A 15,484-nucleotide genomic window follows, 5' to 3' on the forward strand; every position below is an offset into this window, starting at 1 on the left:
GAGTTTGTAAAGTAATTATATTGTTTATTTGAATAAAATATGAATCTTGTGAATAATAATAATAGTATCATCTGTCTTTGGTCGGAGAAGGAGAAATCTTTCTCGATTTTTATTTTTGCCCTGTCCTCTTACATTAAAAATCGACCTTATGTCTCGCTCTGTCCTCGTGGGAAGGCAAATTGCATTTATGAAAAGGTTGCAGGGTGTATTAGTATTATGAATCCTTTGTCCAATATCTTTGACACTGATGACGATGACAGCAATGATATTGATGATGATGATGATGATGATGATGATGATGATGATGATGATGATAATGACGACGACGGGATAAAAACAATGATGATGATGATGATGATGATGATGAAGATAACGATAGTGATGACAACAACGACAATTCGTAACACAGCGTATATGAACGCATAGCTGAATATCAACAGGAGCTGTAAGGTAGCTAGTGTGCGAAGGTATTAGCAGCAGTAGCTGAAAAAAAAACATATGCAAATTAGGAAGTGGGCCTGGTGACAAGAAAAAGAAAAAAAAGAACACCGTGTGGTTGAGAGAAAAGAATGCTTGTCGAAGAAAGTGGACGTGTAAAGTCGAAGACGAGAAATGGCTGTCTATGGCCTGCGTGTAGTGAAGCATGAAGGAAAAAAGCGTATCAAGGAAGATGGACATGTGATTTTTTAAGCTTTTTTTTTTTTAAGCTGGTGTTGAAACGGGGAGAAAGAAAAACGGAAATAAACGACTTGTGTGAAAAAGAAAGAAAAGCCGAGTCGAATTTATTTATTTTTGTTTGTTTGTTTCTTTTCAATGATGCTGGACGGCGTGGGGGTCAGAGAAAGGCTTGAACTGTAACGAACACGGTTTAAGTAGTGATGATGATGACGACAACAACGATGATGATGATGATGATGATGATGATAGGAATTTTAATGACAACTATGACAATGAAGTGATGACAACAACGGCTATAATGACAATGAAAATGATGATGATGATGATGATGATGATGATGATAACCATGACAACGATATGATGAGGATAACAATGAGTTTTATCATCATGATGATAGCGACAGCAATAATGTTAATGCTGATGATAGTGATAACGGTTGTGATTATTACAATGATAACAATGATGATGATGAAGATAACGATGATGCTGATGAAGATAACAATGATGATATATGCACAAATCTCATCATCATGCTTAAGGGAGCATATGGTGGGATGTGCTTGCTCTTAAGCTATTTATCCTTCTTGCCACAAATCATGAATTTGGCGCAAGACCAGTTGTTCAGTGTCGGTAATTCAACTCCCCCAATTCTATGGGGAAGGGGGCCCACTATGGAATGCTACAAAAATATAACTTCCTCACAAAGAAGAAAGGAGTACATTTAATTACTCTTATTTCAAGCCGAAAGGCCAGTTAAGTATCATAATGCTTGTGTGTGCCTGGCAAAAGTTAGAGATGATGTTTTGTGTAGGTGGCGATCAGGTTAGGCTTACTCATGCATCTTTGGGAGGATAAGAATTTTTTTCGTGTTTTTATTTCTATTTGGTTTGGCGCAACACAACAGTTTTATGCATTTATCATACTTTTGTTTTGTATACGTATTATTACTGTAATGTACCGAAGCAGAACTCACCGTAGGTGGGTTGAACCGTCTTCCTTCGGAGAAAAAGATGCATGCATAAGCATCGCGGCATAATCACATTCACACACCTGTTCGCATTAGATTACGGAAATTAAGCAATGTTGAGCCCGGTCGGTATCTATCTGATGGGGATATACATGCGACTAGAAACTACTTCTGAATTTCTTGCTCCCATAAAACTTCCTATTTTATATATAATATATATATATATATATATATATATATATATATAAAGTAAGTTATGAAAATATATATGGCAATTAAGCTACACAGAATATTCCGCGTTTCATTCTCGTGAGAATTCATCAGGCTTATGAGAATGAAACACGGAATATTCTGTGTAGCTTAATTGCCATATATATTTTCATAACTTACTACCGAGCTCTACCTATGTATCGAGCACTGCTGAAGTAAATACTGAAAAATCTATGCAAAAAATATCTTCGTATATTAATTTATGTAATTAAATGAAGTAATGATATATATATGTGTGTGTGTGTGTGTGTGTGTGTATATATATACATATGCACACATATACATATATATATATGTATATGTGTGCATATATATATGTATATGTGTGCATATATATATGTATATGTGTGCATATATATATGTATATGTGTGCATATATATATGTATATGTGTGTATATATATTTATATGTGTGCATATATATATGTATATGTGTGCATATATATATATGTATATGTGTGCATATATATATGTATATGTGTGCATATATGTATATATGTACGTATATATGTACACATATATATGTATATTTGTACATATATGTATATATGTACATATGTATATATGTACATATATATATATATGTGTACATATATATATATATGTGTACATGTACACATATATATATGTGTACATATATATATATGTGTACATATGTACATATACGTATATATGTACATATATATATGTGTGTATGTATATATATATGTACGTATATATAGTAAGATATGAAAATATACTTAACTAATTAGCTCTATTCTGATTTAAGCACTGTTAAAGTAAATACTAAAAATCGATATATAAAATATTATATCTACATACATATATGAAAGAATACATTATATATATATATATATATATATATATATATATATATATATATATATAAATATATATATATATATATATATATATAAAGTTAAAATTTTGAAAAATAAGAATTTACAAAATTTATTATTTGAAACAATAGATACAGATTAAAAAAATCTGTCAATCCGTATCCCTTGTTTCAAATAATAAATTTTGTAAATTCTTATTTGCAAAATTTTAATTTCTTTCTTATATCGATGCGATCTTGAATATTGAGCATTTTCATCTGGTTAGGATTGTCTTATGAATATTAGTATTATTTCCCTCTTTTTTTTTTTTACAAAGGAATCACCACATATCAATGCCCAGAGGCCACTCGAGGATAATGGTTAAAGTGTGTACATTGTTCAAAGGGACAATATCATAGTAATCGTTAAAAGTGTAAATTTGGTAAAATTGGATTACTTAAGGGGAACGGCTCATCAAGAACTTGTTTACATTGGACTTGAAGACGGCCATATTGTAGTCAGCCGGAAAGCAGGTAAACGGAAGAAAGTTTCACAGGCGTGCAGTTCTAAGAAAGAAGCTTTGTTCATGGAATCTACGTTAAGGTTTATGCACAGATAAAGAATGGGGGAAATTATTGATAGTGTTTACATTCAAACGAGTGTTTCTCGTGAATTTTTGGCGAGGGGGGGCATAGATTGGAGTTCAGGCGAGCACTTACCATGAAAATAACGATAAAACAGACATGGGCCCACAACGTCTCTTCTGTGAGAAAGAGGTTGCAGGGAAGAGAAAGGCTACGAAGTCTATTCTGAACTCTGTCAAGGCAGGATGAAGTCTTCCTAGCAGCTCCTGCCCTCTTTAAATTGAAATTCTTCAGTTTCTAAACTTTAATTTCTGAACTTATATATATATATATGAGGTGCCTTAAATAAGTTTCCAGACTTTTTTTACAGGCATTTAAAATTGTCGCGGACTCTTAAAAATTCCGTATTTCATTGCTATACAACTTATGACCAATTTTCATGATTTCAGAGTCCAAAGAACAGCTATAGCAAGAATTGGAATACACCTTACTAAAGCCTGATTGTCACAGCTGATGAATTTCAAAAATGCAATCTGGCCGTAAGGACACTTTAGAAGATCAATATGCAATAAAATTCTGTTTTAAACTTGGAAAAAATGCCTCAGAAACGTATGGAATGCTTCAGACTGCTTTTGGACCATCTTACATGAATCGAGCATCAGTTTTTGAGTGGCATAAGTGATTCAAGGAAGGTAGGGAGTCTATGAGGGATGATGAGAGGTGTGGGAGGAGTAAGGAAGTCAGAACACCAGAGCTGATTGACTAAATAAAGTATTTAATGGATAAGGACTGTTGTGTGTGTATAAAGACAATAAGTGTACAGTCTGGTGTCAGTGTAGAATCGGTACACACAATTATTTATGATGAACTGAAGATGCGGCAGATTTGTGCAAATGCATCAATCCACAACTCTGTTCTTGTCACAGATTATTTGACCAAGATGGGCATCAAGACAGTTCCTCACCCTCCCTATAGTCCAGATCTTGCTCCCTGTGACTTTTGGTTATTCCTTAAGCTCAAGGAAACCCTAGAGGCTGCCGTTATGAGACAATTGTAGGAAATGAAAGAGACTGCAATGTTATTGACAAGATGACTTCCATGAAGCCTTCCAGAAGTTGCTGGAATGGTACAACAAGTGCATTGCAGCCAAAGGAGATTACTTCAAAGGGCATTAGAGTGTCATGTGTGTACTATCAATAAAAGTGCTCATACGAAGAAAGTCTAGAAACTTATTAAACAACGATTTATAAATATAATAGCATGGGTGCCCGGTGTTGCCTGGATGTATGGAGATGTGTGTTGAGCGAAAACGAAAAAAAAGTTGTAGTAGGCCGGCAGGCTCAAACCCATGTCGCAAAGGTGGAAAAGAAAGTGAAGGTGTGTTTAAGAGTGTTGGTTGAGCAAAACAGAAAAAAAAGTAAAATTGCGAGCGCATAAAAAAAGAAGAAAAATATAAGAGTAGTAAGCAGGCGCAAACCTGTAACGCGCCAGAGGAAAAAGGTGAAAAAAAAAACAAAACTGTCTTAATGTGAGCCTACCATGGTTGTGGCGTTACGGCCGATCGAAATAACACCTTTTATCCAAAATCATTTACGCAAGCTTTGAATGACTTGCAAAAAATGTCAGCGGAAAAAAGCGACTCCTTCCCTGTAGAAAAGTGCCCAGTTGAGGGTGAAGGATTTCATGTTTATGGCCAATTTTTCTATATTTGTCATCCGAAGGGTTGAGCTTCAAAACGATACCGATCTCGTGAAAATCAGTCGCTTCTGTCGGAAGTTTTAGGCAGGCATACAAACAAACATACATACATACCTTTAAACAGACAGGTGAGATTTATGGAATAGACTAGCCTGTGTGCCCGGAGTTGCCCGGGTCTTTGGAGGTGTGTGTTGAGCAAAAAAAAAACAAAAAAACAGTGGTAGTAGATGCAGGCAGGCTCGAACTCGTACCGCAAAGGAGGAAAATAATGTGAAAAAAAAAACGTGACATCTTTGCTCTTGTGGCCATCGCCAAACGGGAATTGATGTAAGGCTAGACAATCAAAAAGAGGGGATGACTTTCGAAAATATCGGCAAAAAAAAAAGCGACCCATATCTGTAGAAAAGTGCCTAGTTGAGAGTGAAGGAGTTTACGTTTTTAGCCAATTTTTCGATATTTGTCATCCAAAGGGACGAGCTTTAAAATGATACCGATCTCGTGAAAATCCGCCGCCTCTGTCGAAAGTTTTAGGCAGACATGCAAACATACATACATACATTTTAACAGACAGGTGAGATTTATATAATAGAAGATTATTAACAGGGTTATCCGGTATTGTTTGGGTTAGAATGTAGGATAGCATCATATACAAGAGTTTTCTCTTTTCTTTTGTTTTTTAACTTCATCGATTCAGATGTTATTTTATATGGCTATGAATATTAGTGCGAACACTGGCGAAGGATAATTTTACCCATCACTTTTGACAGAGACTTTACACTTGTATGGAACAAATCGAATAGAATTTGAACTCAGCGTGGATAGTTTCAAAATCTCCACTTGTGCTATAGATACACACATTTCTGTGTATTATCATAACTTATTGTTTATACCAGTCGAGGATACGTCCACGACATTCAGTCTGACAGTGATTTTGTTGTTGTTGGTTCAAATTACAATTCTGTTCAGTCCCACGAGATCCACTATTCCATGTGTAACCTTCTCCCTCTGAGTAGGCTAATCGCTTATGGTGGCACTACTGTAGAATGCCGGAAGGATTCCTCAGGTATTTTTTGTAAGCTAGAGAACGCTTATTCTGGCGTGCTGGCCATTCGAAAACACAGCTGACCATGTGTCTAACCGCCTGGCAAGGAGGTAAATAATTTGTTGCTGTCAGACTGTGGTGGGGTTCTGTTCAGTCCTTTGAGATTTGTTAATCGTCTGAGTCGACCCTACTGGAGAATGCCGACGGGCTGATCAGGTATTTCTTTTGTAAGCAAAAGTGCGCTCTCTCCTAAAAATCTCACTTGACCTTGTGTCTGATTTTTAAGGTGGTGGTGGAGGGGGAGGGTCAATAAAACCATTCTGCTCTAAATTTAGACACTTTTTTCTTTGAACTAAAGATGCCAATAACCAGCATTTGTAAAAGACAGCGCTTTTGGTTGTCACCACGGTTGCATAACGCAGAATTCTCACTCACTCTCTCTCTCTCTCTCTCTCTCTCTCTTTCTCTCTCTCTCACACACACACACACACACACACACACACACACACACACGGCGGCACCTTTGAAGTTAAAGTGGGTAATGTGCGCAACACATCATTTACGACGATCTCAACGCAGCCGTGCATTCCTGTGATAATCTGAGGTAATTCACCCCCTCCCCCTCCTTCTTTCTTTTAGGAATTCTAAACTCGCTCAGAGTTCGTTCTTTGGTGACAGGACCCTGGTACAGTAATAAAACAGAGAAGAGAATTTGGGCAAACATATTAGAGGAGGGGGTGGGTTAGCAAGACGTACAACACGTACAGCATTTCGAATAATTTTATGCATGCTTGGATGAATGCAAAGTCTATTTCACATCTGAACATGTGTCTCTCACGTTGAAATGTGTACACACGCATAGACTTGCATACGCACGCCTACACACGCGTACACATGCCTACACACGCATACACATGCATACACTAATCTGCATTTAACTTGTTCTTACATATCTCTATTTCTACCCTGATATCAAAGGAACCTTGTCTGTGTGTCTGTGTGTCTGTGAGCTCGTTTCTTATGAGAGAGGGAGGGCACCAGTCTCAGCTGATACCCCGCTAAATAGCTGTGAAAGGCCAAAGAGAGTGAAAGACCGGAGTGAGAGAGAGCACTAATCAGACCTTCACTGAAATATTGCAAAAAGAACTGGGACATTTGGTGAGGCTTATTACCACCAAAATCCTAGTGACAACCAATGGTCGCTGCCAGCAAGAAACCAATGGTAAGTAGTTGTTCTGATAATGCAAAGTCATTTGCAAAGATTCCCGAACGAAATAGAGCTTACTGGAAATCTGACGAGACTGGCTGTCTCCCAGACTCCAGGGAACACTACCAGTTACTATCAGTACGTAATCTCTGATGATCACCTGTGTGAAAACTCCTAGTGAGTATATTATAATAATAATAATAATAATAATAATAATAATAATAATAATAATAATAATAATAACAATAAGAAGAATAAAAGCAACAATAATAATAACATTAACAATAATATTAACAACAATAATAATAATATTAACAATAATAATAACGTTAACGATAATAAAAACATTAAAAATAATAATAGCATTAATAATAATAATAATAATTACAACAACAACAATAATAATAATAATAATAATAATAATTACAACAACAATAATAATAATAATAATAACAATAATAATATTTATAATGATATAAACAATAATAATATTAACAATAATAATAACATAAACAATAATAATAACAATACTAACATTAACAATAATAATAATAACAACAACATTAACAATAATAATAATGTTGTACGACAAAATCCTCCAAGCATGGATAATAGAATGCCTGAAAATGTATAAAATACCAAGTAGGATCATCAACGTTATTGAAAATGCAATGAGAACATGGAGAATGGAACTGACAGCTGATGGACAACACATAACAGAAATTAACATACAAAGAGGCATTTTTCAAGAAGATTCACTATCACCATTACTGTTCATCATACCCCTGAACAATATATCGAGAAAGTACCAAACCGGATACAAGTTCTCTAACACGGAGGAAAAAATGAACCACCTGAGGTACATGGACGATTTGAAACTTTTCGCAAGGACCGAGAAAGAACTAGATACATTAATAAACACCACCAAGATCTTCAGTCAGGAGATCCAAATAGAATTTCATATAGAAAAGTGCGCACTATTAGTTATAAGAAAGGGAAAACTGGAGACAACAGAAGGCAAACGGAGATGAGGGCACTAGGGGAACAAGACACGTATACATACATAGGAGTTCTGAAAGCAGACACCATCAAAGCAACAGAAATAAAAGATATTTGGAAAAGGAATAACTCATGGGAACAAGAAAACTTCTGGAAACTAAATTATATAGCAGAAAAAATATAAAAATATATAAAAATTATATATACATGGGCAGTATCACTAGTGAGATACTCTGGACCGTTCATAGGGTAGAGGAAAGAACTGAGACAGCTCGATCAGAAGACCAGGAAACTCATGACCATTCACAATGCACTACACTCGAAGGACGATGTTGACAAACTCTACATGAAAAGGAAAGATGGCAGGCGGGGACTAGTTTGTATAGCAAACTATGTGAATGACACCAAAAAAGAATTAGAAAAGTACATAATGTAAAACACAGAAAGATAATTATGGCAACGAAAGACACTGAAAAAATCAACAAAACAGAAAACAGAGAGACAAAGAATAAGACAAGCAAAGAAAAATGGGAAGAGAAACAACTACATGGAAGATTCATAAGGATGACAAAAGATGACAATAACAAAAACACCTGGATATGGATGTGAAAAGGACACGTAAGCCGAGAAACTGAATCCCTAATAACAGCAGCACAAGATAACTTGATAAGAACTAACCACATCAAAGCGAAGATCGACAAAATGCAAGAAAACAACAAATGCAAACTCTGTGGACAAAGAGACGAAATGATAAACCATATAGTAAGTGAATGTAGCAAATTATCCCAAAAGGAATACAAGAACAAGCACGACCGAATGGGAAGGGCAGTACACTGGGAATTGTGCAAACAACTGCATCGTGAACGCACAGACAAATGGTACAAGCAGAATCCAGCAACACTAATTGAAAACGAGAATCACAAAATCCTATGGGACATGGACATACAAACGGATAAACCCATCCAAGCAAGAAGATCAGATGTCGTAATAATTAACAAGAAAGAAAAGTCCTCCCAAATCGTAGACTTTGCTGTTCCAGCTGGCCACAGGATAAATATCATACAAAAAGAGAAACAGAACAAATACACAGAGCTAGCAAGAGAGCTGAAAGGGATGTGGATGATATAAAAAAAATCAAGATAGTACCGATAATAGTAGGAGCACTAGGAACAATTCCGAAAAACTTTGAAAAAAGAATGGGAGAAATTGGAATCAAAGAAATGGCTGGAAAGATACAACGAATAACAATAATGAAAACAGATGAAATATTAAAGAAAGTCTTTGAATGCGGAGACTAATACACATGAGCCATGTGTGCGGGCCAGACGAGTTGCTGCAGAGACAAAATATAAAGAAGCATTACATGGAATCAAGAACATTGAAGATGAATATCTATAAGTTCTCTATCCCATCCTCCATTCCCTCTCATTAGCCCCCCCCCAAAGAATGATGCCAAATAGTCCAGAAGGGTCAAGGCGGATGGAAAGACCATGGAGAGAGCACTAACCAGACCTCCGCTGGACAAGTGCAAAGAGAACTGGGACCTTGAGGATGCTTATTGCCACTCAAATTCCAGTGGAGACCAATGGCTGCTGCAAACGAGAAATCAATAGTAAGAAGTTGTTGCGATAATGCAAATTTATTTGCAAATGTTATCAAAAGAGGTGGAGGGCACTGGAAAATCTGGAGAGACTTGTTGTCATTCAGGCTGTATTCAGTGAGATCTTTGATGACCTGTGTGAAAGCTCCTTGTAAGCTAATAATAATAATAATAATAATAATAATAATAATAATAATAATAACAACAATAATGATAATATAATAATAATATAATAATAATAACAACAACAATAATGATAATGTAATAATAATATAATAATATAATAATAACAACAACAATAATAACAACAATAATAATAATTACAATAAAACTAATAGCAATAATAATAACAATAATACATAATAATAACAATAATAATAATAATACATACTACTACTGATAATAGTAAATAACAATAATAATAATACATAATAATAACCACAGTAATAATAATAACAACAACAACAATAGTAATGACAACAATAATGATAATTATAATAATAATAACAACAATAATAACAATAATAATAACAATAATAACAATAATAATAACAATAATACATAATAATAATAATACTGATAATAGTAAATAACAATAATAATAATAATACATAATAATAACAACAGTAATAATAATAACAACAACAACAATAATAATGATAACAATAATAACAATAATAACAATGATAATAACAATAATACATAATAATACATACTACTACTGATAATAGTAAATAATAATAATACATAATAATAATAACAACAGTAATAATAATAACAACAACAACAACAATAGTAATGACAACAATAATGATAATAATAATAATCATAATAACAATAATAACAATAATACATAATAATAATAATACTGATAATAGTAAATAACAATAATAATAATACATAATAATAACAACAGTAATAATAATAATAACAATACATAATAATAATACATAACTAGCAGGACCTGTGGAAATTCATATGTTATATATTGATGTTGGCATTTTGTGGATATTCAACATAAATGGAGACGCTCTGATATTATTGTATCTCTTTTGTAAAAACTGCAAAAGTATTTATTTAAGCTAGCAGGGATGCCCGGCATAGCCCAGTCATAAAGTACGCTAAAATATGATATTTATATTCTTGCAGATTTTGTATATATTATTATAGAGTTAATATTCTATTGATTTTTTATATATTATAAAGTTGCGATTTCAAAAATAAAAAAAATACATCCATATGATTTAGATGCATCAGCTTGAATTGAAACCGAAACTTAAACTTATGAAATATATATATATATATATATATATATATATATATATATATATATATATATATGAGTTCCTTCAGCTATAATCGATGTATGTCTAATCTATCCTCTTAACCGTATGCATAAAATACACACTTTTGTTCCTCTTCTGTGTGTTTACACATATTTACACATAATTCCTAAAACGTGTCCTTATTTGTGACCAATGGAAACACACTTTCTTTCACTGTTCCTTTTCTACGGCAGTTGGTACTTTGCTCAAAACCCTGTGAAAGGAATAGAGTGATACCTCGACCGTCAAACGTTTTGGTGATCGAACAACTCGGTGTTTGAACAAAATGGAGATTTTCTTGCCTCAGTAGTCGAACGAAATTTCGGAGTTCGAACCACTGGTTTCCCTTCGAATGTAAACAAGCAGTGAGGTTCCTCAATGGAACGTTGTATTTCATACTGGTCGTGATACTTTTAAAGTGTAGTGTGACGAACCAACCCGATTCCGACGACGTCGCCACGCAAGTCTGAACTTTGCGACGGGAGTTATATTTAGAACAGTGTCATCGCAACCCCGTCGACAGTCTAGATGGGGTCTGAGTTATTTTTAACACATCATCTTGGCACTAGAACCTCGTTTGTGCATGGGACGACAAAGGACCTAAAGGTAAAAAAAAAAGTTAGTATACTTCAATACGACGAAAAGTACCGGGCGTATCTCAGGACAACAGTAATTAATTGCGCAAGAAAAAAAAACTTTGCTTCTAAAGTTTTTACACGAAGCTAAACCGCTTATTTGAACAACAAAGAAGAAACGGACATTCTTTTACGATTAAAAGTATAAAATCTTCAAAGTTTACAGATAAAAACTCTGGAACCAATTAATTCTATTTCAGTTAATTTGAAGGGAAAATATCGTTGCGGTTGTCGAACATTTCGGTGTTCGAACAAACATCTGGAATGAATTATGGATCGAGTAGCGAGGTACCACTGTACTTCCTTCCGAACGAACACCATGACCTTTTGTTTATATTTTATATTTTATTTTATGTTCCGAGTGTCAGAATTTGCAACGTTCCCCTTGACTTCTACATCTCTATCCCTACTATTATATAAAAATAATTTTGTCTGTGTGTCTGTGAGTTCGTTCGATATGGACTCCAAAACGGCTCGACCGATTTTTATGAAATTTCACAAGACGGTACTTTATGTACCTGGTAGTGTTCTTAGTTAGGTTTCGTATCAGAATATCTTTGGTAAGTATTGATAATCGATAATCCAATTAATCCTATGAAAGAAGAAACAGGCGATTTTGACCAAAGTTAACACCTTACACAGTTTAACATCACAAGTGCATTTGGGAAGTTTTATTACCGCACAAGCCGAAAGGCCCGACATATAAAATCAACAGTTGCTTTTTTATGACAGGCACACGTTCGAAATGTTTTTGTTTAGAGCACAATTGAAACATGATACTTCACTTTCGTATTTTAAACTTTAATTCAAGCCATTATATATATATATATATTTATATATATATATATATATATATATATATATATATAAACTTTATAAAATGAACAGTGTGTTCTCTACAGTGCAATGTTAACTACAATATATTATGGATTAAGTCACTGCATGGAGGCAATCTATCGCATTGATTGAAAATAAATGGGTGATTTTACCGATTTCGATGACAATAAAAATATGGGAGTATGAAACATTCATTGTTCATCTTTTGATCCAGGGCAACGTCGGGTCTCCCTGCTAGTCTTTCTATAAACACGTCCCTTCAAGCTCCTGGAACGAAGAAGACAAATTTCTTCCAAGCTAATATCTCTGGTGGCTCGGACACAATTCATTGCCTCTCGGACTCTAATTCTCATACTGACCGACTCGTGTTTACGTGAACATATCATAACTGCCATCTCTGTTTACGTCACTTTTACGTGAAAAGGTCAATCCTTTTGCTATTGTTAACCGCAAATAGTATTCTAACATTATTTTGCTAGACAAAATTGCAAACTGTTATTGTTTCAAATATTTCTGTTTTATTGCTATCGCCTTTGTTTATTATATTTTAACTGACTTCTGAAAATTTGACCCATCGCAGATTCCCAATCTGTTATTATTTCAAATAATTATAGTTTAACATTCTTTCTGCTATTGAAATATAAAATATTTCATTAAAATTGTACATTAGTTCGATCGTCCATTGATACCTGCAGTTTCATTGAAACACTAGACATCTAGCCTATAGGCCCAAAAGACTATTAAACATGACCGCTCACGTCTGCAGTGGCTTACTATACAACACTTCGATTTTTCATGAAATTTTTATAGTATTAAATCAATTAATAAATATTCTAGAAATTTTAGTATCTTAAAGATTGGAGGGGGGGCGTAATATGGGTACAACAGCTCGTTTGAAAATTCAAATATCAGATTGGCATTCAATTTAATCCATAGTCATTAGACACCATTTAAGCAAGATTTCATGAATTTCAATTTTTTCTTAATTCCCCTTAAGCTTACGCGTTGGATTTTTAGATATTTTTTAGAATAAAGATCATGAAATGGATTTTGATCCAAACTGTAATAAGGATTCTAAACAAAAGGTTTAATATTATTACATCTCCATGTTAATCTTTGTTAGGAGATAAAAGAGTGGTGCAAGGAGAGAGAGAGAGAGAGAGAGAGAGAGAGAGAGAGAGAGAGAGAGAGAGAAATCGTTGTCTAAAATAAGAGTCGGAAGAGGAGAGCAAACAACATACTACTAAGAGAGGGTAAGAGTAATATACAGGCATTTAGTAAGACATGGCTTATTTGGTGAATAAATTGCAAATTACGGCAAAGTAAAACAGTTAAAATGGATTTTTTTTAAAAACATAACTAAATCCCAAAACCAAGAAATAATTTAGGACAGGGTTTGGCAACTTTTTGGACAGATTTTATTTTTTTTACTTGGTAGTCACCAGTTATCAAGGCCCGAAGGCCACTCGAGGATAAGGTTTAATGAATGTAAGGTGATGGTGTTAATCGTTAATAGTGTAAATTGGGTAGATTTTGATTATTTATGGGAACGGCTTAACAGGAACTAGTTTACATTAGATTTGAAGGCTCCCATTCAACCGGGAAGAATACCAGCGAAATAGTGTTCCAAAGGCGGACAATTCTGGGAAATAAGATTTGTTCGTGAAATCTGCGTTTAGATTTAGGCACAGATAAAGAGTGGGGAAAATCATAAATAGTGGTTGCAGATTGTCAAGTGTTTTTTTTTTTGTAAAAGATTGGCAAGGGAGACCATAGATCGGAGTTCAGTCGAGCACTTGCCATGAAATAAGTTTGATTATGCAGTGTCTTGATCAATGGGAATCAATAAAATTAAAAAATATTTCATTGCTTCTCGGGTAACGCCAAGTTGGGACAGCTAGCACAAACAGTTGAAACAATTGTGGCAGCTTATAGTGCACCCCCCCCTTCCTTCTAAAATTTTTATTTATCTATTTTTCATCTTAGATTAGTATCAATTAAGCACAGATATTTTAAATATTAAATGATTTTTTTTAACACAAACAATATTGTAAACGACTTGTTAAACACAAGTTGTCATTTTTACCCATAGTTGGAGAAGAGTATTCATACTTCTTTCAGTGGTATTACAGTGCAAGCAAGTACAATATATTCCCTTGAATTTTTTGCTTTCGATTAAGCTGGTTCCATAGTCTATATTGATATCTATTATATCAGACGTGCCTGCCCACAAATTAAGATTAGGCCTAAAAGTAAATCAGTTGATGCATGTAGTTTTCTTTTTTTTTCTTTCTTTTTTTTTTTAATTTCAGGATGCACTTGGTGATATGAACATCTGCCTGACTTTTCTTCCAACGTCGGAAAAATTGTGCCTCAAGGTCGTTCGAGCTATAAATCTTCCGATGATGAACAAGGAAAAAAAATCGACTGGTAAGCAACGAGGCCTATCCTCTTCTTCTTCCTCCTCCTCCTCCTCCTCCTCTCCTTTCTTCATACTCCTCCTTATTATTTTGTTAATCCTCCCATCACTACTCCTCCTTCTGCTTCCTCCTCCTCCTCCTCTTTTATCTTTCTCCTTTTTTCATACTCCTTATTATTCTGTTAATACTCCCATCACTACTCCTCCTTCTGCTTCATCCTTCTCCATTCTTCTATTCACCTTCTTCCTTCTCTATACTCCTCTTTCTTCTCATCATTTTCCATCTTCCTCATATTCAAACGAGGAAGCAGCCTCTGTAAACCCATTACTTCGGTGCTTCCTGTTAATATAATTTCTTTTTAATTACCTTCTGTTCATGTTATTTCTTAATTTGGTTTCTTTGTTT

General features: G+C 34.3%; 1 protein-coding gene across 2 annotated transcripts in view; it reads left to right on the forward strand.

Annotated features, from left to right (window-relative positions):
- The window catches only part of LOC145258156 (synaptotagmin-1-like), a 228,960-nt gene that overhangs the window by 192,337 nt on the left and 21,139 nt on the right, over positions 1-15,484 (forward strand). For both annotated transcript variants that reach the window (XM_080115947.1, XM_080115948.1), the window contains exon 5: positions 14,972-15,089. In XM_080115947.1, coding sequence (XP_079972073.1) covers positions 14,972-15,089 — 118 coding nt within the window. The remainder of the gene's footprint in view (positions 1-14,971; positions 15,090-15,484) is intronic.

This window comes from Euprymna scolopes, chromosome 33, assembly GCF_053919585.1.
Source record: "Euprymna scolopes isolate OS-2025 chromosome 33, ASM5391958v1, whole genome shotgun sequence".
NCBI classification, from domain to species: domain Eukaryota; kingdom Metazoa; phylum Mollusca; class Cephalopoda; order Sepiida; family Sepiolidae; genus Euprymna; species Euprymna scolopes.